The sequence below is a fragment of the Takifugu rubripes genome, chromosome 18, assembly GCF_901000725.2.
Source record: "Takifugu rubripes chromosome 18, fTakRub1.2, whole genome shotgun sequence".
Lineage (NCBI taxonomy): Eukaryota > Metazoa > Chordata > Actinopteri > Tetraodontiformes > Tetraodontidae > Takifugu > Takifugu rubripes.
Window position 1 is genome coordinate 3982207 of NC_042302.1, and position 20147 is coordinate 4002353.

Consider the following 20147-nt stretch of genomic DNA (forward strand, 5'->3'; position numbering starts at 1 on the left):
ATGACAAGGTGGCGGCCTGCAGCAGGACGAGCGCCAAAGCCAAACAGGTTTCCGAGGACAACAGTGTACGCAAACCTAGAAACCCCGCGTTGTTAAAAGTTCGGAGCGACAAGCTGACAAATGAAAAGAAAACAACGCCCGACAACAGGAAGCCTCGAGTTGATTTGGGCCCCAACCTCAAAGATACAAAACCAGTAAAGGTTCCATTACGTTTAGAGAAGAAAGAACCCAAATTGCCTCCAATAGTGAACAAAGACAAGACCATGCCTTTTCACAAACCCTGTGAAAATGTGCTGCCTGGACGAGTTATTCCCAACAGATGTAGGACAACGGTCACGAATGCCGTTCAGGCCTTACGGGGGATGTCCCTGAAGAAACCTGTCCAACCTCAAGCCACAGCAAAGACCAGGACTCTCAAATGTCCCCCTTTGGAGAGAAAGCCTCTTTTCCAATACAGCACCATCCCCAAACTCACAGGAGCAAATGCATCAGCAGGAACGCCCAAAACAGAAACAGTGATCGTAACCAGCATTTCACCGCTGCCCCCAATCAAAAATATTCCCTTCAAGAGAGACGAGGATTTTTCATCGTGGAAGCACGACAGTTTCATTGATTCTTTTGGCAACGATTAACAAAACAAAGATTGTGCAAGACTCTGACCAGAGTCATTTTATCTTCAGTCGAAGGTGATCTTGCCAAGACATTTATCCCCTCTTGCTTTGATTTCTTCATCACCTTCAATCTTTGGATTTTCCTGAATTTTATCCCCATCATCTACATTTTTGTGTTTTTCTTTTACACTCTGACTGTAATAAAAGTTGTCTATGTAGTTTATATAACAACAGTCAGCTGTTACAACAACATAGTAAAGAGTTGATAAAGAGGGATGGGAGGATGTAAATGATGGGTATCCAGTGGGCATATCTCTATGACTATGTCACTGAATAAATAATCTACATCAGTGGTTTTCAACTGGTGGGTCGTGGACCCAAAAGTGGGTCGTGGACCCATTTGGTGTGGGTCACGGACAGCTGGTAAAAAACATAATAATGGACATTTATTTTAAAAGGCACACATCAGACACGTGCTAGTCTAGGTGCTAGCCATGGTAACTGCTATTTGATTGATGCTCGCTTTGTTTTTATTGCTTGGAGGTAAGATGACAAAATAAATTGTGATTTTTTGTTCATTGAGTGTAAAAAGCGACAGAAACCCAAGAGTGGGTTGTGACTTAATGACCGTGGGAAAATGTGGTTTTTTTTTTTAAAAATTCCAGTTTACTCTCAGTTGAAAAACATGCAATAAGCCCAGCTCTTTCTTAAATTGCCCCCCTGATTTTTGTGCAGCTGCCTCAACAACATACTGACCCCTTCTCCCCCAGAACCCGAGGACAGCCCCAGCCAAGCTGTAAATACACAAGAGCACATGATCTGCATCAAACTGCAACAATTAGTGTTGCTGGGGCCTGGAAGAGTATGGGCTTTGTGCCTTGAGTAAACTGGGGGGAAGGTGCCTGGGGTTTGAGCCAATGAGAGCGGGAAAAACATGCAGGCAGTAGAAGTGTGTGTGTGTGTGTGTGTGTGAGTGGGGGGGGGGGCTGGGGGGGTTAGATATGTTCCAACACTGTTCCAGAAGTTGTTTGCTAACGGACCACTAGTATGTTTCAAAAGGGAGAAAAAAGGAGTTGCTAAAAACCACTAGAGAGTTGCGTCAACAGCCTAAACAAGCTCACAAACTGGTGTAAGAGACAGGGTGGGGGCGCGAGGTCTGTAAAAGAGGACAAAATGGACACAAAGAACGACAACAATGGCAAGAATGAGGAAAAAGATGGGGAGAGAGTGCACCTTCGGAGAGAGATCGGGCTGCTGCCCGCGGTGTCCTTCATCCTCGGGACGGTGGTGGGCAGTGGAATCTTCATCGCACCCAAGGGGGTCCTGATGAACAGCGGCAGCGTGGGGCTCTCTTTGCTAGTATGGGCACTTTGCGGGATCCTCTCCTTGTTTGGTAAGATGACGTAAAATATCCCCATATCTGAAAATATGACAAAGGTTTAACCAAAATTCTTTAGTAAACAAGAAAGTTGGATGTTTACATTGACATTAAAATGAGTGAGATCTTCAGGACTCTGGTTTTTAAGGGGCCCTGTGCTATGCCGAATTGGGTACTACTTTCTCAAAATCGGGGGGCCACTACACGTACCTGATGGAGACGCTGGGACCCCTGCCTGCCTTTCTACGCCTCTGGGTTGAGTTCCTATTCATCAGGTTGGTCAGGCGTCACTCTTTGTCCTTTATTCCGACTCCAAGTTGAAGTCACGAGCAAAAGTGTGGGATTTCCAGGCCGGCCGTGGTGTCCTACGTGTCCTTGGCTTTCGGTCGCTATGTGGTGGAGCCTTTCTTTGCCCCGTGCCTTGCGCCCGTGGCACTCATCAAACTCGTGAGCATCCTCGGAGTGAGTGAGTGGCTTTTGAACCGTCCCCCCTGTACAACAGCAGTCCCCGCATGCCGCCCACGAGCGCCTCTTTGACTCTTTGCCTCTGGCTGTTGGCAGCGTTTGTGGTGGCCATCAACTGCTGGAGCGTGACCCTGGCGTCGCGCACTCAGGTGACGTTGACCTTTATTAAGATGTTCGCTCTGGTCCTCATCATCATCCCTGGTGTCATTGCCCTGGCCAAAGGTAGGTCCCTCAGATTCCAGCTCCTCCTCATCCATTTGTTAAACTGTCGCTTGTGTTTAGGGAAAACTGAAAATTTCCACAATGGTTTTGAAATGGACTTGCTGACCCTGGACCGGTTGCCACTGGCCTTCTATAATGGGTTATATGCCTATGGCGGCTGGTAAGGAAGTGTTTACTGCATGAAGAACCCTTCCACTGTTGTCCCCTGAGCTCCTTTCCGTCTTTAGGTTTTACCTGAACTTCGTCACTGAAGAGATCATAAAGCCACAGAGGTATCTGAACTTCGGTTCTGATTTTTTTATTTTATTTAATTGCTTTACATTCCTTTGTGATATTTCCCCGTTACAGAACAATACCAGCGGCAATAATCTTCTCCATGGTGACGGTGACGGTGTTTTACGTCCTGGTCAACGTGGCCTACTACACCATGATGAGCCCAGCTGAGCTGCTGCAGTCCGAGGCCGTGGCCGTGGTCAGTGGCGCGCCGCGCCGGACCTGAACGCTGGCTGCAGCATCAGATTTCATTTATTCGTTTCACCTGCAGACGTTTGCCAACCGCGCCCTGCAGGGCTTGGCGTCCCTGGTTCCCTTCCTGGTGGCCCTGTCCTGCCTTGGAGCGCTCAACGGGGGCTTCTTCGTGTCACCCAGGTACGGGGGCTCTCCGGTGACGCAGCTTCTCACTGATTTATTGAGGGTAATTTGGGTGTTTGTGCTTTAGGATGCTGTTTGTGGGGGCCAGAGAGGGCCACTGGCCCATAATCTTTTCCATGATTCACATCCGCAGACAGACGCCTTTGCCTGCAGTGCTGCTGCTGGTAAAATGGAAGCACTAACCCACCAGTCAAACCACTACTAAACCAGTAAACCCAAATCTGAATGTAAACTACGGCAGTGTGACCACAGCTTCGTTTATTCCCCCAGTATCCTTCGGTGGTGTTCATGATACTCACAGGGGAGATCTACCAGCTCATCAACTTCGTCTCCTTCGCTCGCTGGTTCTTCATCGCCTTGGCAACCTTGGGGATGCTTATCCACCGGTATCGCTTCCCCCTCCACCCACGACCTTTCAAGGTTGGAAGCGCCTTCGTTCCCTCACCGTAACCTAGATTCTAAATTCACCTGTGATTAATCCGAAGGTGCCGCTGGTCATCGCCGTCACCTTCACCGTGGTTTGCTTCTTCATCGTGTGTCTGTCCTTGTACTCGGACCCCTGGAACACGGGCCAGAGCTGCATCCTCACGCTGACCGGGGTCCCCGTCTACTATGCCACCGTCCATCGGTTCCGCTTGCCTCACAAGTGGAGACGCGTCTTCAGTAAGTCACAATTGAAATTAAACTAGAGCAGCTTTCCATCCGATTAAAACCTCACTCCGAATGTCTGATCCCGGGTTAGCTTTGTCACCCGTGATCATTGTGACTCTTCATTATTCCACAGACTCCTGCAGCAAGCAGCTGCAGATCCTCTTGGAAGTGGCTCAGCAGGAAATCCAGACATTCTGAAGAATCCAGACCGTTTTCTCCTCTCCCTTCAAATCCACAAAGATGCTAGTTTACATCTTTTTTAAACGTACCTATTAATGGTTTACCGTTGTTGCCATGGCTTCCTCTGTTCTCTCTGGGGTCAAAAGGGAAGCAATAAAGTTGTTGAACACAGAAATAATCTATAAATGTGTCTTTTATTCAAACATAAATAAAATAGAGCACTCTGGTTCTTGATAATTAACCAATCAGGGCTTTAGAAAGTGCGGCTCAACTCGTTAACATGGCTGTATTAAAGTCCTTCATACTGCATCAGGAGCGACACCAGGGTTTATTGTACAGTCACAGAAACAGGAAAAGGCACGCACGTTTCAAATCTGGCCGCTAGAAATCTGCAAACACACACGGTAACAGTATCAGAAATGCTACCCTTGTGGCGCACAGAAAACAAATATGGCCGACAGGCTGAGGATGTGCTAAAAATATGGTGCAGAAGTTGTCAACATCTACTGTACAAAGATCTATCACTGTTAGTGCTATCAGACATTTAACAACACAGGATCTCTAGCTAAAATCTAAGTCGGTTCCAGTCGAAACAAACCCCGCTGGCTCGATATAAAATCTTCCAATTTACATTTTCAAAAGCCAAGTTATATATTAAGATGTGCAAATCGACACGAATAACACAAAAGGTGGCACATGTGGCTGAAGCAACGCCGCGTGAAGGTCCCACACGTTTGAAGGGGGAGGTGATGAGCAAACGCACGTCAGCTGGAGGAAACCGTCCAGTTGGCGTTAACAGAGCTCCTGTGAGCGTTGACCTGCGGCGGTAGTGTTCTAAAAACTCTCCCCGCGTTCCTTCAAACTCTTTGAAATGCGTACTGGCATCTCAGGCTACTTGAACTGGGGGATGAGCTCCGACCAACTGATGTTGGCCATGCCCATGTCCTCGTCCTCCAGACCAGAGAAGCTGATGTCCACCAGTATCTTGCTCAAGCTGTCGTTCATTAAATCCAACATGAGGCCTTCTGTCAGAGACTGGTTGGGCGGTGGCGTCATCCCCGTCTGGAGCGGCTCTTTATAGTCGACCGCGCCATTTGCCTTTGTGGGCGCCAGTGTGAGCAGCTCTCTGGGGGAGTTGAACAGTGGCAACTCTTTGAAGGGGGTGCTGTTAAAGCTAAAGGTAGTGTAGTCGTGCTGAGGCGTAACGGCTGGTCCACCGGGTGTGCGGATGGGGCTAAAGTCCAGGATGTTTTGGCTCCCTTTCCCCACAGGGGTCACTTTCCAGGGTTCGGCTGAGTCGTTAGACGGGGGCCTGCTGGGCGTGGACGAGATCAGGTGGCTGCTGCTGTTTTTAATGGGCGTCTTGAAGGAGAACTCCTTGTCCGGACTGTGGTTCTCATGCAGCTCTGTATCCCGCAGGTCCTGGAAGGTGGAGGCATCCAAGACTACACCAGAGTCGAAGAGCGTGCTTTCAGGACAGAGGAGGACGGGCTCCTCTTGTCTGGAGTGAACCAGATGCTGTTTACGACGCGAGCTCCTGCCTTGTCCCTTCAGAAGGGTTTTGGGAGTCTGGGATTGAACTGGACTGCGCAGTGGCTCTTCCTTGACCTCCGCTTTGATGGCTTTGCTCTCCTGAGGATCCATCAGCAAAACAGAGGTGTCACCTTGTGCCACCTGTCAAAGACATTTAACCAACGCTTTAGATCTCATCTGCAGTTCGTTTAGGTAAACAAATTATTTTCTCAGTTAAACATAGAAGCTTGAATCTGCAACATATGGTTAAAATGTCTTTTTAACTCAGTGTAACCTTCACCTTTGGAGCTATTCGCACCCTCTTAGCTCCCCGTGACGTTTTGTGCTGTGATGAAGAGGGGGTAAACTGGACTCCAGCGGCTGGGAGGAATACAGGGGGGGCAACTGGGAGCTGGACGGGAACCAAGTAGCAGTCAGCTCGGGGCAGAAGGGGCTTCATCCTTTTCTCTGATTGGAGGAAAGCGCGGTTTAGAGGAGCACAATAGCTGAAGCTGCTGTGAACTTCTATCGACTCCAGACGGCAGGTCACTCACCAGAGCCACTCGGTGTTTTTCTCTGGTCATGATTCACCTTCTTTTGTTGCTGCGAAAATAAAGAGGACATCACTTTACAAGGTCTGACTGTTGTTATTGCGTCCCGTCACGATGACTAAATGCCAAAGTGCCCATTTAGTATTTGAATGTCGAGGAAGTCCTTTGTGCTCCATCCTACACATCACACACGAGAATGCCTGCAAGAAGTAAAAAGGTCCCAAAGCAAGCTACTAACTATTTGTCCTCGGTGTCCCTGCTGCTCATGTCACGTCCTCCTGTCAGAGAAATATTTTCTCCAGCTACAGCTGAGCTAATTGGTTCAATGAGCTTAATGACAAAAAACCCCACTCCCCCCCCCCCCCCGAGATCCTATTTTATTCTGCCTGAGCGCACAGGTGAGGACCGAGCCTCGTCCAAAGAAGACACATCTCACCTGCTGGGACATTAAAAGCATCTGCACTGGGACAGGAACCGTGGCTGCGTCAGCTTCATTCTGGAAAAAATGCACAACAGGACAGAGGAGGCCCATTAAAGCTTCAAAATCTATTTTAAAACACTCTTTCAATCAACGGATGCACAAAACCTGAAAGGACACGGAGGGAGCTGAGGGGGAATTGTTGCTCACCCTGCAAACCTGATCAAATGTGATGCAGCGATTGGCTTCAGGCCGGATAGTCCAGTAAGACATTTTGCCGTCTAAAGACGTCTCGCGGATAAACATGTCATGTAGCGAGAGGTTGTGACGAATGGAATTCTGCAACGATAAATGAGAACAACGTCGTCAGTGTCTAGTTTTGTTTCACTGGGACGCGAATGAGCCTTCAGAGGTACCTTCCATCCCGGTTTGGCCACCTGTCGAAAGTACGGGAAGCGGTCCTCGATCCACGTGTAAATCTCCTTGAGCGTCATCCTCCTGCTCCCGTGGCTGTTAATAGCAAACTGGATCAGTGCCATGTAGGAGTACGGCGGCCTCTCCACCGGTGGCACTTTAACCTCGTCTGCACGTTCGGCCTGTGTGGGTAAAGGAAGCAAGAAAGATTAGCGGCACCAGCATTTAGAAATGTTGGCGAATTGACAAGAAGCTGCAGCCAACCTGGGAATGTAAATCCACGTTTTCCTTGTTGGAGGTCTGCTTGGCAGGTTTTGCTGGTGCAGCACAGGTGCTGCTTCCTCGAAGACACTGCAGCCCGGTGAGGCCGTCTTCCAAGGGGTGACACTCAAGGTCCTTGTTCACTAAGTACACGCAAAGAAAATAGTCAGTGGTGTAACTAGAGGGGGAATCGTTTGAAACACCAAGAAAACCTACGTGTTTTGAGGGCAGGGACAGGCTTATTAGACACGTGGTGTATCATTTCTATCGAATGACAAGCTGAAACCCTCGTAGAGCCTCTATTCTCGCCTGCAGGAGGTCCAGAGCCATGGCTGGCATTCCCACTAAGTAGGATGAACTTGCTGGGGCCCTTGGAGCCAGACTCTTTGCCTTTAGCGCTGAGCACCTGGATTACATTCTGAACGTCTGCCGTTTTGGGAATGACGACCACCTTTGTATCTGTCATGAACGGGTGATCCAGTACACGGATGCCATCAGGGAAGCACCAGCTGTTGGAGGAGCCTGAGGGCTGTTTGGAGGCTGCAGCAGGTTGGCTTTTGGATTCAGCTGCTGGAAGATCATTTTGCTGAAAGGGTAACTTCCTTCGTCTCAGGATCAGTGGTCTTCTTGGGCTCCGTCTCATGGTTGTCAGATCACTGGAAATGCTCCTTGGTGATGGCTGGTTCTCTAAAGAGTAATGACAGATCGAGACACCAACATCAAGTTAACCAGAAATAAAATACAGACTTTATTTCGCATCGACTACCACAAGACTCCAAGCTCCGTGAAATTTTACTCCGTGAGTTTTATGTAACGGTAACCGTTGGTGTCCCCCCCCACGAATCTGACAGTTACCACAAGTGACCGAATCAAGCAACCAAAGGCCAGGAAGACTGAATTTACAGAACAAAGTGGTTTGCAGAAACGCGGTTAACTAGACAGGATTTCCATTGTGGTGGAATCCCAAATGACGTGTCGCTCACCAACGTCATCGCTTCGCGTTTAGAGACAATTATTCCATATTAACCCTCAGCGAAATCGCAGGTTTGTAAGCATGAGGAAACGAAGACACGCCATTCAAGAGGCGGTGGCAGTTTAGAAACATGTATGCTAATATTAGAGTTGACATGCTACAAACCACTCCATCATGTCGCAGCACTCAGTGACCGCGTATGCCATTTAATTTATGCTATGTATACGCCGTTTCGCATGCACGTCACTGATATCATTCCGCAAAAATGTTCAAACGTTAACGATCGCCAACAGGCTTAGATCTGTGGACATACGCTAACACAATTAGCATGCTGGCTCAGCTCCACTTGGTAGTTAGCGCAAGCTAACCATTGTTTTCTCATAGCACCTAAGCTAAAAGGAGACAAACCTTCATAACTGCAACGTTTCAGCCGGTTCCGCTTTTTTCGCCCCCTGTCGCTAGTCGAAACGGTAATCTTGTAATCTACGTTGAGCCTAACGAACGGCAAGAGCGCGTATTTTCTTCCATTTCATGCTATTTACAGCCTGTCCAGGCGATTCAGAGGCGTTTTTGAATTTTGGCGCTGCGCGTGCTGCCGTCCTCGCCGCGTCACGTGACCCGCGGATTGGCCAATGGCGGCAGGACGAACTGGTCACGTTGGTTGACGGTCAGAATGGAAAGACGAAAGACGACAACCAAAAGATTGTGTTGTGTCAAAATCAGGGCACATTCAGCTACGAATTAATTGTTTTGATTGTTTTAAGTGACTCACGCGAAGTACTATAAGGTGCGTATGTATTTACCAACAACTTTGTTCTATCGTAAACTGCCCACTGTTGATTCAAATAAACTGCAAGGGGGAAGCGGTTTGACTTTGATAATAAATGTATTTGGGTGTAATGTATGTTGATCTAGCGTCCTGTCCCGTCCAACAGGTTCTCGACAATGATTTCTATTAATGCCCCGAAAAGTTAAGACGGAGAAACCTCCCCTGCAGTTCCTGGAACGGACTCTGTGTGGCGCCAGAGTACAGAATGCTCCTGAAGTCAGAGCAGCTATCAGTCCCAAAGATTTCTTTACAGACAGGCAAGAGCAGGACACCACAGCCCTCAAGTCATGGGTGGGTTTACTCATCCGTCTAAATGTTGTCATTTTATCTACATATGTTGCATGATGTGTTTTTATATTTGTTTTCATGTTTTAGGTCAGCCCACAGTTTCAGACCTCATTTGCTGCGGCTGCTCCAGCGAGACGAGGGAGGAGAAGATGTCAGCCGGCCACAAACATTCTGGACAGTCGCAGTCACCTGGACAGGAGAAACAGCGCGTGCAAATTTCCATCGTTGACATTTAAGTCGAGGTTAGGCGACCAGCCTCGTCGACAACCGAGTGAACGGACGAGGAAAGCTGCTGCACAGAACTCGGACACACCAAAGAGACGTGTGACATCGGCCAGAAATGGTCACGCAGGGAGGTGTTCTGATGGTGCTGCCTCCTCCAGCAGGTGTTTGATCCAACCCGGGGCCCCTTCCGCTCCAGACAAACAAAGGGACAGCACTTCAACAACCCCAGCCTCTGCTGAGGTCAGCAGTTTTGGTCCACCACCTAATGTGGACACTCCAGATGTAACGCAAGAAGGGATCAGGTGTCCCTCCTCCAACCCTCTACACATGTTGCTGCATCGCTCGTGTTCGCCATGCAATCAGCCACCTGACGTTTTGGTAGCTGATACTCCGGAGAGAGATTATGGGCTGAAGGTGACGTGGAGGAGAAGGAAGGACCTGATGACAGTGATGAAAGCGAGGGGCTATCTCTCTGACTCAGACGTGCTAATTCACAGCTCATATAGCCATTTGGCAACATGAGGAGGCCACAATGACATTCAAACCTTTCTGTCAGCAGACTCCTCTTTTCTTAAATAGATTTAGCACTAAGCAGAAGTGATGCTGACAGGCAATTATGGCAGTTCAGTGACCTTTTTATGTTTTGTATGACTCAGTCATTTTAAGAGGATATGAAATGACTCGGTTATGGTTGTAAAAATAATCCAATCATAATCTGCCTAAACTGTAAAACCGGTTACAAATTGATTAAACAGCTTCAATTTTACGGTCTTTTTATTTATAAAAGAGCTACCTAGAGATAAAACAGTGTAATTTGTGAGATATACGGAATCGTGGGGGACTACTGTAATAAAATCAGACGCAATACATTGCGACAAGTCTAATATTTTGGTAATTTAAAAACACGCGTTCTTCTTTTTCTTACCAGGAAGAACAGCATCTAATATTATGTGATAATACGACTAATTGGAATTACAAAAATAAACACGTCGCAAATTTTACTTCACATTTCTGTGGTCAATTCAGCTTTAGAATCGTTTTCAGAGATAAATTAGGCCATATGGTGATGACAGCCAATCAAATTCTCTTTTATATTCGCGCCGGCCAATAGAAATGCTTGTTGTTGGTGTGTGCGGTAACTAAGGACCGACCCACCGAATTTCTCTTCACCGCATCCACGAAAAGCGTAGCGGACCATAGCAACCGTGGATAAACATGAGTTTCTACAGTATAAGGTAAACTACTCCATCGAGCGCTTGCGTGTGAGTGTTTGTGCCTAATATGTGGTTAATCCGTAGAGAAGACCACCGGTGTTTTTTGTCTTTTGTACCCCGAAAAAACTCATCTGTCGCCCACGAGTTTTAATAGTGTTCCGCTGCTGACAGTAGGTGGGTCGAGGCAGCTAACGTTAGCTTCCAATGGTACTCTGCTCATTTACATTCCACAGCTACCAGAAAGTCGGGGCTTTAAACCGTGAAACCGTGCCTTCTTACCCACCGGAGGAGTAATTAGTGTCGTGAGAATTAGATACATTTAGAACAGCCCAAAGGAGCCGAAACTGAGGGTCAAAACAGAGAAGAATCCGCGAATTGCCCAACATTCCGATCGAGCAAAAAAGGGAAAAAACACACCAAATACCGCTACAGTAAGGCTAACACGGGGGCAACTCTCTTTAAACTCCACCACGGAATGGTAGAAAAGTTGATAAGAGATGTGTGATGGGAGATTGATTGCAAACCAATGCGTGGTTAATGAATGCGTTATAACCATATGCTGCCTTATCTCTCCCGTGGATCGATGATGTCACTTCACCCCCTTTAAACGTGTATATTTAGGTGTAATTTAACACACAATGGTACCAGAACACAAGGATTCTGCCCCTTTGTTGTGATAACGCATCCAATCCACTGGTAAAATGAGGAATTTTTTGGGTGTGTGTGTGTGATTCTCATGCTTCTTTTTTTAGTTCTCTTTCACCATTATCTAAATCAGCAACTTCCTCCGCGATCTGTCACGGGGAGTTCATAAACAGGAGAACTCTCCTGAGGATGAGAAGCCAGCTGGACGTGAGGAGAAGGCCCCGCCGTGGTGCAGGTGTGAGAGGACGGTGTGTTCACCTGGTGGAGGCTGCTCCAACACAGGTTGGCTTGGAGGTTGCTGGGAAAGTCCCAGCAGCGGCCGCCTTTTCCTGTTTGCACCGGTCTAATTATTTGATCTAGAGACAAGGACCAACAGCATCTACGCCGTTCGCGCAGGAACAAACCTGTTCCATGTTTTCCGTGCAATCATAAACGGTGCCATCCTCTGTAACAAGCCTTGGTGGAGTAACACGAGCGGCGCTGCGTCATAGCAGACCAGCTCGGCAGCTGCGGTCCAAACGCTGCTCTCTGGGTTCAACTAATCAGGCCAGTCAGAGTTCACAGATGGCCGACCCGGCATTTGCAACGACTTACTTTCCTTCCTTGTCCTCGCGCTGCTTTTGTATTCATTGTACAGTGGTGTGTTCAGGTACTTCACGCTGAAAGGACCATATGTGATGCGGGCACAGGGCAAGTGTGTCCACATATATCCCAGAGGAAGACAGCAGATTAGCCACTTCTGTATTCCAATTCCATCATTTGTTTTCAGTTTTAATGACTCCCTCTGGTGAATGATTCCCTGGCTTATCATCGCTGCGCCTCCCAGGAGCTGCATACACAATCTATACTCTTCATTTTCCCAGCGCTTTCTTTAGCTCGCCTTCGCAAACAGTCTTGGGGAGGGAGAAAAAGATGGTCTGCTGTGGTCTCCTAGCAACTAGATGAAGTCCTTCACACTGGAAGAAAATTAAGCCAAAATGTCTTCTCTCTTTTTTTCATATTTTGAAAATCTCACTTGATCCTTGATTGATTAAAAGGACAGTTTTTAAATGATCTCTGCTATTTGCAACTCACTAATTTGCATTTAGCAAATTGCAGACAGAAAAAAAACTGAAGTTCGTCAGTATTATTTCGGAGCCGTGGCTCACTGTGTCCTTGCCTGTTGCTCATGGTAACCTCCCTAAAGCTCCCAGTCTGCCTCAGCCCTGGTAGCTGTCACTCCCTTGGGTAGGACATAGCTTCCTACCGGGGATTTCAGGCAGACTGAACCGCACAACCACCCCGAACTCCCCCACAGTGTGAATGAGGATTGTGCAGATGGGAGAGCCGGGGAGCAGCGCTCCTGCTGCTGCGTTCATGGACACGGTAAAAGCTGGCAGATCTCAGCCCGTCTACAGCCGCTGGTCCTACAGGTAGTCTTGAAAACAGCCTTCCTTATCTAAGACACGCTCATTTGCTTTTGCGCTCGAACGTTATTGACGTTTCAGGACTGGGACTTGCTAAATGACTCGCGTCATGACAGAGGTCATGTGGCCCTCGTTGACATTTCTACCAGCACCTTTACTCTTGGATTCTGATGGTCTCTGTTTGCTAAGGTTTCGAGATGACTTTAAAACAGTTACAAAAAAAGTTAAAGTGTCTTTGGCGTCCAAGACCAACCAGACACGCTCGCCTCATTCTCAAAAGCACGGTCCCCCCAAACAGGCCAGTGCATCGCCATGGCAACTAAGCCTGGTTTGGGATGAGAGCAGAGGTCAGATTAATCCAGCAGTTAATGTGGTTCCCCCTCCCGGTCTCCGCTGGTGATGCAATAAGTGGACGGAACATATTTGTCACGACGAGATAAAGCGTCTCCGTCTGATGGATCCTGAACGCGTGTGTTTGTTACACACTCCTGAACACCCTCCAGCACAGCTGGCCTGTCAGCCTGTGGATCTTTACTGTCTTCCATTACAAGAATCGGATTTTTAATCAATGCTGGTGGAGGCGCGTCTCCGTGGTTACCACAGATCTGACACACACGGGAGGGACAACAATGGTGCGCAACCTCTTGTTGTCACCCAAGCTGTGGACTAATGAAACATTGATCAGTCACAGCTGCGATGAGACACACTTGAAATGTGTGTGTGTGGCTGGGACAGATATTTGCTGTCCCCTCGGTCAGTAAAACTTGTGCGTGTTTTAAATCTGACTTTTAAACCCACTCTCTGCTCTTCCACATGCGCTGCCGACGCACCGCTTCCCCCTGAAGACCTCCCAGCTCCTCCAGCTTCTCCAGCTCATCAGGGAGGTAGGCAGCGGGACGCTCTGGTCAAAGTCACACACAACTTCAGACAGAAGAACACTGCTCAGAACAGCTTTCCATACTTAAGCGACTAAAACAATAATGTTCTGGACAGAACAATGTCCAGACATCCCACAGTAGCGTTACAAAGGTAGCTTCATTTCTTTCCCCTCTCGGCCCACGTGCGCTCCCCGTCTGCAGCACCTGTTCTCAGGTGGCCCCCGGGGATCCTTGTCTTTGTCAAATGTCGGAGAGGAGGCGTATTTAGAGAGACTTATGGGCGAGAGCATGACGCACGGGTGCAACGCGACTCATTTTCACTCCTGAGTCAGGAGCGCCGCTGCTGCAGGTGGGGCTGCTAATTGTGACATCCCGGGTTTATTAGCAGAGGAGGCTTCTTAAAGATTCTTAAAGTTGTCACCTCTTAATTGTCTCTCTGACAACAGGAACGGAAGAGAGACAAATAATTCCATGTACTCCCTGAAAACAAAGAAGGCTTTAAACCAGGAGTCCTCAAATAATGCCGATAAATACTGAAACCCCCCCACAGATATGTGAGGATCGGAACAAAACGTCTGACTGCAGCTCCAGCAGAAGCGACCTGCTGTCGCCCCGCTCCCCTCTCAGTAGCTAAGCAACATGGGCTCCGTCCCTTCACAAAGGTGTTCTGTTCATAAGGGATTCTCTCAGCTGGAGCCTGGTCTCATTACTCTTTTCTGCCTCCTTAACAAACCTGCTTCGCTGGACACCAAATGATCAGCGCCGTGACAGCCTTTCACTCAAATGCAGCCTTTAAAAGCAGTTTTCATGATGAAATGCTGGCTGAGACCTTTGATCAGGATGTCTCTTTTACCTTTTAGAGCCATTGATGGAGGCAGCTCCAGTCTCATGCAGCAGAAGCTGGACAGGCAGGTGAGAGGCCACACCTGATCCCACTCCTGCAGGAACTGTTTTAGGTTCAGGCCTTGATGCCTTTAACAAGAAAAAACACTTCTTTCTCACATATGAAGCAGAAAGAAAGAGTCCAGTGGGAAGGGAGGGGGGGGGGGGGGGTTCTAAGCGTGTCTCCTGATCCCACTGGGTCTCAGTTATGCTCTTTCCTTACATAACACGAAGCGACTCGTGTTTATTGATGCTGACAGCAGCTTCTGGAAATACAAAAACATCAGATCCTTTGTCTGACTGTCAGAAAAGATCTGGAGCACCTTGGAACGAGAGAGCGTCCCTCCCTCTCTCTCTCTCTCTCCACCCCCCCCCCCCCCCCCCCTCTCTCTCTCAGGTGCTAACGTCAAACGCTGATTCAGTTAGCAACGGTGACACACACACACACGCGCACACACACACACACACCGTGGCTCGAGAGACGTCACATTTTCTCCCGTCAGAGGAGGGCAAAGCGCAGGGGGAGCTGGTGTTTTTGTCGAATTCAGTTTCAGGAGACAGAATGAGGTAGGAGGACACGCAGCGAGGGAACCGGTCTTAGTCTCTGATCACCAAACCTGCAAACTTCTGGGAACCCTCTCTCCTCAATGGAGCGGGTCAGTAACTCCTAATCCCTATTTTCCTCTCGTGTTCTTCTTCTATGCATCGGTTGTACGAAGTCTCTCTGAAAGGGGAGAGAATTCCTGCGTAGACGGTTCTATACCGCACGTCCCGTGTCTTCAGATCACATTTATATCTTCTCAGAGTCTGGTTGATACAGAAAAGCTGGAAGGAAGTTAAGTTGTGGTCTGTCTGCCCAGTCCAGGATGGATAAGCTTAAAATAACAGCTGGAAGGGAAGTCTAGAGGCTGCACGCTGGTCAGACTTTGATTGTTTGGAGCTGAGACAAAAATAAACATGATTCATTTATTGTTACGTTTTGATCATCGCCCTCCTGCAGAATGAGTCAGTCATTAGGCGTTTTCAGATGACCCACGAATCTCGTTCCACGTTGGGACCAGTTCAAATGATCTTTACTCGTCTGCGGTTTTGATATTTTTGTTGGTGACGGGCAGCGACAGCTCCGAGACCTCTCAGCGTGGGATGTCTCAATTAAAAGATGAGTTACGAAAGCCTTTTGGCAGGTCTGGGGCTCGGCCCGGGGTTCTTTCCACTTCACTGAACCAGCATCGTTGAACAGGACTGCTGATTGTGTGGATGACGCGCGTAATTAATGAGCTTGCGCAATCTGCTGGCTGCTTGGCCCGGGGACGCCGTGGCTCAGGACAGGTCAGCCTGAGCAGAGGGGTTCTCTTCGCTAGTTCCTGCATACAACACAGAACCATCTCGTTCTCCCTACCTTTACACCCTACCTTCCCCCCCGCAGAGGGCGCTGCTGGAGCAGAAGCAGCGGAGGAAGCGTCAGGAACCCCTCATGGTCCAGCCCAACACGGAGGCTCGGCCCAGACGCGCCAGGACACGGAGGGGGGAAGAACAGGCCCCTCTGGTGGAGTCCCAGCTCAACGTCACCAATGACGTCCTCATGGAGGGTGAGGAAGGGTCCGGGTTCGCTCATAACGATGTTGCCGTTTTCCTGACACCCTCCTCAAACCTTCCGCCTTGTCCTGCTTCAGGCATCGACGGCCCGGCAGCTTTCCTGGAAGCCTCCGAACTGGGAATGAAGATCCAGATTGCGTCAGCGAGCCAGCAGCAGCCTCCGTCTCAGCCGCCCTCCGCCGAGGTTCCCGAGAGGAACGGAGACGCCGTGACGCTGCCAGAGCCCAAGACGGATATACAGGAACTACTGCAGAAACAGGGTCGGCCCATCCGCTCGTTATCCTGCCGCGGCGAGAGAAAAATAACTTTTTATTCCGCACAAATGTATGTGCAGCTCCGAAATGCTAAAGTTTAGTTGTCAGCGGCTGAGGGACCAGTGATGTGTGAATGAGCTGCAGTCTGGCTGCATCGCTGCTCTGTGGAGTCGTTTCTCCAGCCGCACCACAGCCAACGAGACATTTGGGAAGTTAATGGAATTCAGGAATCTAGAGGAAAGTCGCTCAAATAGCAGCTACTGTGGGCTCCTCTCTGACCGGCGACACAGCAATTTCTAATTTGATGGTGGATTTTGTGACGGGGGGTCACGTGACGCGTCAGAACGCACTCTGGGAAGGTTCTCAAGGCTTTTCTCTTCAAAGGAAGGTTGTTAGTTTCTTGTGTTGCTGAGATGTTTCATCAGAAATGTCTGAAATCTAAATGAAGCCGTGAAACTGAAGCCACTTTAGCTTCAAAGAGCCCAAATGTCTTTGATGCTCTTTGATGGGAGCTGACCTCTGGTGTTCCTAATGCCCGTGCCTCACAGGTCTGTCTGGCAGCATGAACTTTGACGAACCCAGCGAGGAGGAGGACGACACGGACGGGGAGCGGACGCCGTCTCTGTCCCCCAGCGGGGAGATGGTCAGACCCGCTTCTGCGTCCAGTGGCAAAGACACGCCCGTGAGTAGCCCGGCTCACCCGATCCCAGCTCCCAACATCCCTGCACCGCTCACGCTTTCACCCCCCCCCCCAGGAGGTGGCGCCAAGGGGGTCGCCCACCGCAGACGCCGTTTCAGTCGACGCCAGCAACCTAGAGGAGTTCGTCTTCCGTCCGGCTCCGCGGGGCGTCACCATTAAGTGTCGAGTCAGCCGGAACAAGAAGGGCATGGACCGCGGCCTCTACCCCACCTACTTCATGCACATGGAGCGGGAGGACGGCAAAAGGGTGAGTGGGGCTTCTCTCACTCAGCGGGTGCTGGGGTCGACTCCCAGTGACCCCACGCTGATGAAATGATTTATTTTCCCACCATTCCAGGTGTTTTTGCTGGCAGGAAGGAAGCGGAAGAAGAGTAAGACGTCCAACTACCTTATTTCAGTGGACGCCACCGACCTGTCACGGGAAGGAGAGAGCTTCATCGGAAAACTGAGGTACCGACCGGTCAGGAAATCCCAGAGTCCTCGTTTATTTATCCTCTTTATTTACGCCACACAACGATTTTATAACCGTTGGAAGGTCACAGACCCGTTCGTATCTGCGTCCACACACCCTGAAACGCCGTCAGCACCTGATCACCGGCGCGTTTTCCTCCCAGGTCCAACATCATGGGCACCAAATTCACCGTCTTCGACAACGGCAGCAATCCAAGCAAGAACCCCGGGGCGCTGTTGGAGGAGAGCAACAAGAGACAGGAACTGGCTGCCATCTGCTACGTGAGTGGGACGCGCACACACACACACACACACACACACACACACACACACACACACACACACACACGCACACACACACACACACACTCACTCTGCCTGCTGTTTGGCAGGAAACCAACGTGCTGGGCTTCAACGGTCCACGTAAGATGACTGTCGTCATCCCTGGCATGAACATGAATTTCGAAAGAGTCCCCGTCAGGCCTCAGAACGTGAGTGGGGGTCCGTGCGCTGGTGCGCCGTGCGCAGACAGGGCTGGGTGTAGCTGAAGTGGCTGTTTTCTGCGTGACAGGAGCAGGAGAGCATCCTGAGCCGGTGGCACAGTCACTCCCTGGACAACCTGATCGAGCTGCACAACAAGGCGCCCGTGTGGAACGAGGACACGCAGTCCTATGTGCTGAACTTCCACGGCCGCGTCACCCAAGCCTCCGTCAAAAACTTCCAGATAGTGCACGACAACGACCGTGAGTACCCTCCCTGTCTCTGCCCCCCCCCCCCCCCACCGCTGGGCTGGGCCCCCTGTGGTGACAGATGTCTGTGTCTCCGCCCCGCAGCCGATTACATCGTCATGCAGTTTGGCAGAGTAGCGGAAGACATCTTCACTCTGGACTACAACTACCCCATGTGCGCCCTGCAGGCCTTCGCCATCGGCCTGTCCAGCTTCGACAGCAAACTGGCCTGCGAGTGACCTTTTGGGGTCGTGTTGTCATGACGACCGGGCCCCGCCCCTCTCCCCCCTGCCAGAGCTCTCTGACGCTATCAGGAGTCTTCAAGACGAGGGCAGAACGGGACAGGAAGTGTCCTGGTTTCTGTGGAGGGGGGGGGGGTTGTTTTGTAAAGAATCAAAAGGGAAAGTCACAAAACTGTCTGTGCTGAAACGTTTTATTTCAAAAGATGTCAAATATGAATGATAAAGTATCTCCTTGTTGCTTCTGTTGTTTTCACCCGATGCTTCAAGGACCTCCGCTCTGGCGCCACCTTCAGGCCAGACACGCGAAGAGCGGCTTCACATCCACCCTTTCCTTCTACGGTTGTTTACATGAAATTAATCTAACTTTAATATCTCTTTGTTATCGTCACTTTCCATAGTGGAGTAACTCAGACCAGGTCCATTTTATGATCGTGATTTGTGAATTGGTGTGCATCTGCGTCAGGTGAGCGTCTGAAGTGTTTGTCATCAGTCAAGTGTGTTTACAGGTTATTTTAGGAGAGGTGTGACAGCCGGCATTTGTTAGCAAAACATCTGAAAACGTTCTGAACGGCTTTTAATGAGGAAACAATAAGTCAAGGAAAAGAACACGGAATTTTGGTGGGATTTCGGGGGGACTTTGACCTTTAATCGTACTATTTAAAGTATGCTGCACTACTGATGCTGGTGAACCGCTGTAACAATTTTACACCTTTCCACACCCTAATAAAGGAGGTCTGTAAAGTACTTCACAGCCCTGAACTGCCTTGTTTGTAACTGCTGACTAAGCTCCTTCACCTTTGTTCTTTATAGATGTAAAGCATAAATAATTCTGAGATCAGCTCCAGTCCCAGTTTAGGTTGTGGACCTGCTGGATGAAGAACAAGCTCTTCATGGGAACCTCCACCAGGCTCTAGTCGAGCATGGATGAGGAGCACCGTACTGGAGGGTTCCAGGAGCTGAAGTCCTCCAGAGGGTCCATGAAGTTGATCAGCACAGAACCAACAGAACCTGCTGAGCTGAGGAGACACTGTTGAAAACGACTCTGGTGGTCCTGATTTATGGGACTCATCGGTACTCACAGTTGTGGGTGAGCAGAAACGGGCCTGTGGTGGATCTTTACCCTCATCCTTGTGGTCTCCTTACTTTGGGACCTGGAGGTGAAGTCCTGTTCTGGTCTGAGCCGAGCTGAAAGGACCACTCGGGTTTGTTCTCATCTTCTGAAGCAAGAAACGGGAGGACGCCTATGAGGAGAAGAAGCTGGTGCCAGGTCTGTTCTGGGCCGTGGAGCAGGCGTCCTGGAGGGCAGGCTGTGACGATGAGGACCGGTGTTGCAGGAGGGGGCTTCAGGTTGGGGTGTGTTGACATTGAAGGGACGTGAGAAGGGCGTGATGGAGGATCCAGACAGCCACACTGAGGTGGCTGTCTGGATCCTGAGAATGCTCATCTTCAAGCTCGAAGGGACATGCACGAACAGTGACGCCGTCAGGGCTGACGGATGATATCAAACTACTGGGATCTATACC

The 20147-nt window shown here is 49.6% G+C and overlaps 4 protein-coding genes across 6 annotated transcripts; 3 read left to right on the forward strand and 1 right to left on the reverse strand.

The window, feature by feature from the left end:
- The first annotated feature begins 1606 nt into the window (after positions 1-1606).
- On the forward strand, positions 1607-4333 carry LOC101077434 (cystine/glutamate transporter). Its single transcript, XM_003972770.3, has 12 exons — positions 1607-2004; positions 2138-2264; positions 2340-2455; positions 2551-2676; positions 2737-2836; positions 2904-2948; positions 3025-3148; positions 3221-3324; positions 3395-3491; positions 3598-3747; positions 3813-3990; positions 4112-4333. The coding sequence occupies exons 1-12, from the start codon at positions 1785-1787 to the stop codon at positions 4174-4176; spliced, it is 1452 nt and encodes a 483-aa protein (XP_003972819.2). The 5' UTR covers positions 1607-1784; the 3' UTR covers positions 4177-4333.
- On the reverse strand, positions 4334-8875 carry foxm1 (forkhead box M1). Its single transcript, XM_011613278.2, has 9 exons — positions 8696-8875; positions 7531-8001; positions 7318-7457; positions 7056-7235; positions 6850-6978; positions 6658-6717; positions 6225-6273; positions 5972-6138; positions 4334-5832 (listed from the first exon to the last, which is right to left on the reverse strand). The coding sequence occupies exons 2-9, from the start codon at positions 7955-7957 to the stop codon at positions 5050-5052; spliced, it is 1935 nt and encodes a 644-aa protein (XP_011611580.2). The 5' UTR covers positions 7958-8001; positions 8696-8875; the 3' UTR covers positions 4334-5049.
- Positions 8876-8908: 33 nt separating this feature from the next.
- On the forward strand, positions 8909-10395 carry rhno1 (RAD9-HUS1-RAD1 interacting nuclear orphan 1). The gene is made up of 3 exons (XM_011613279.2): positions 8909-9074; positions 9223-9407; positions 9492-10395. Exons 2-3 carry the CDS (start codon positions 9246-9248, stop codon positions 10149-10151), a joined length of 822 nt encoding a protein of 273 aa, XP_011611581.2. The 5' UTR covers positions 8909-9074; positions 9223-9245; the 3' UTR covers positions 10152-10395.
- A 366-nt stretch (positions 10396-10761) lies between these two features.
- tulp3 (TUB like protein 3) lies at positions 10762-19394 on the forward strand. Of its 3 annotated transcripts, none has more exons than XM_003972772.3 (12): positions 10762-10864; positions 13740-13778; positions 14633-14684; positions 16081-16243; positions 16328-16510; positions 17053-17186; positions 17260-17451; positions 17542-17654; positions 17819-17936; positions 18047-18145; positions 18226-18397; positions 18488-19394. In XM_003972772.3, the coding sequence occupies exons 1-12, from the start codon at positions 10845-10847 to the stop codon at positions 18619-18621; spliced, it is 1419 nt and encodes a 472-aa protein (XP_003972821.3). In that variant the 5' UTR covers positions 10762-10844; the 3' UTR covers positions 18622-19394. The 3 variants fall into 3 exon arrangements, with proteins under 3 accessions (XP_003972821.3, XP_029681576.1, XP_029681577.1); XM_029825716.1 differs by lacking the exon at positions 10762-10864 and adding an exon at positions 10893-12900; XM_029825717.1 differs by lacking the exons at positions 10762-10864; positions 13740-13778; positions 14633-14684 and adding an exon at positions 15117-15310 and having other exon boundaries at positions 18488-19369.
- The last annotated feature ends 753 nt before the right edge of the window (positions 19395-20147 follow it).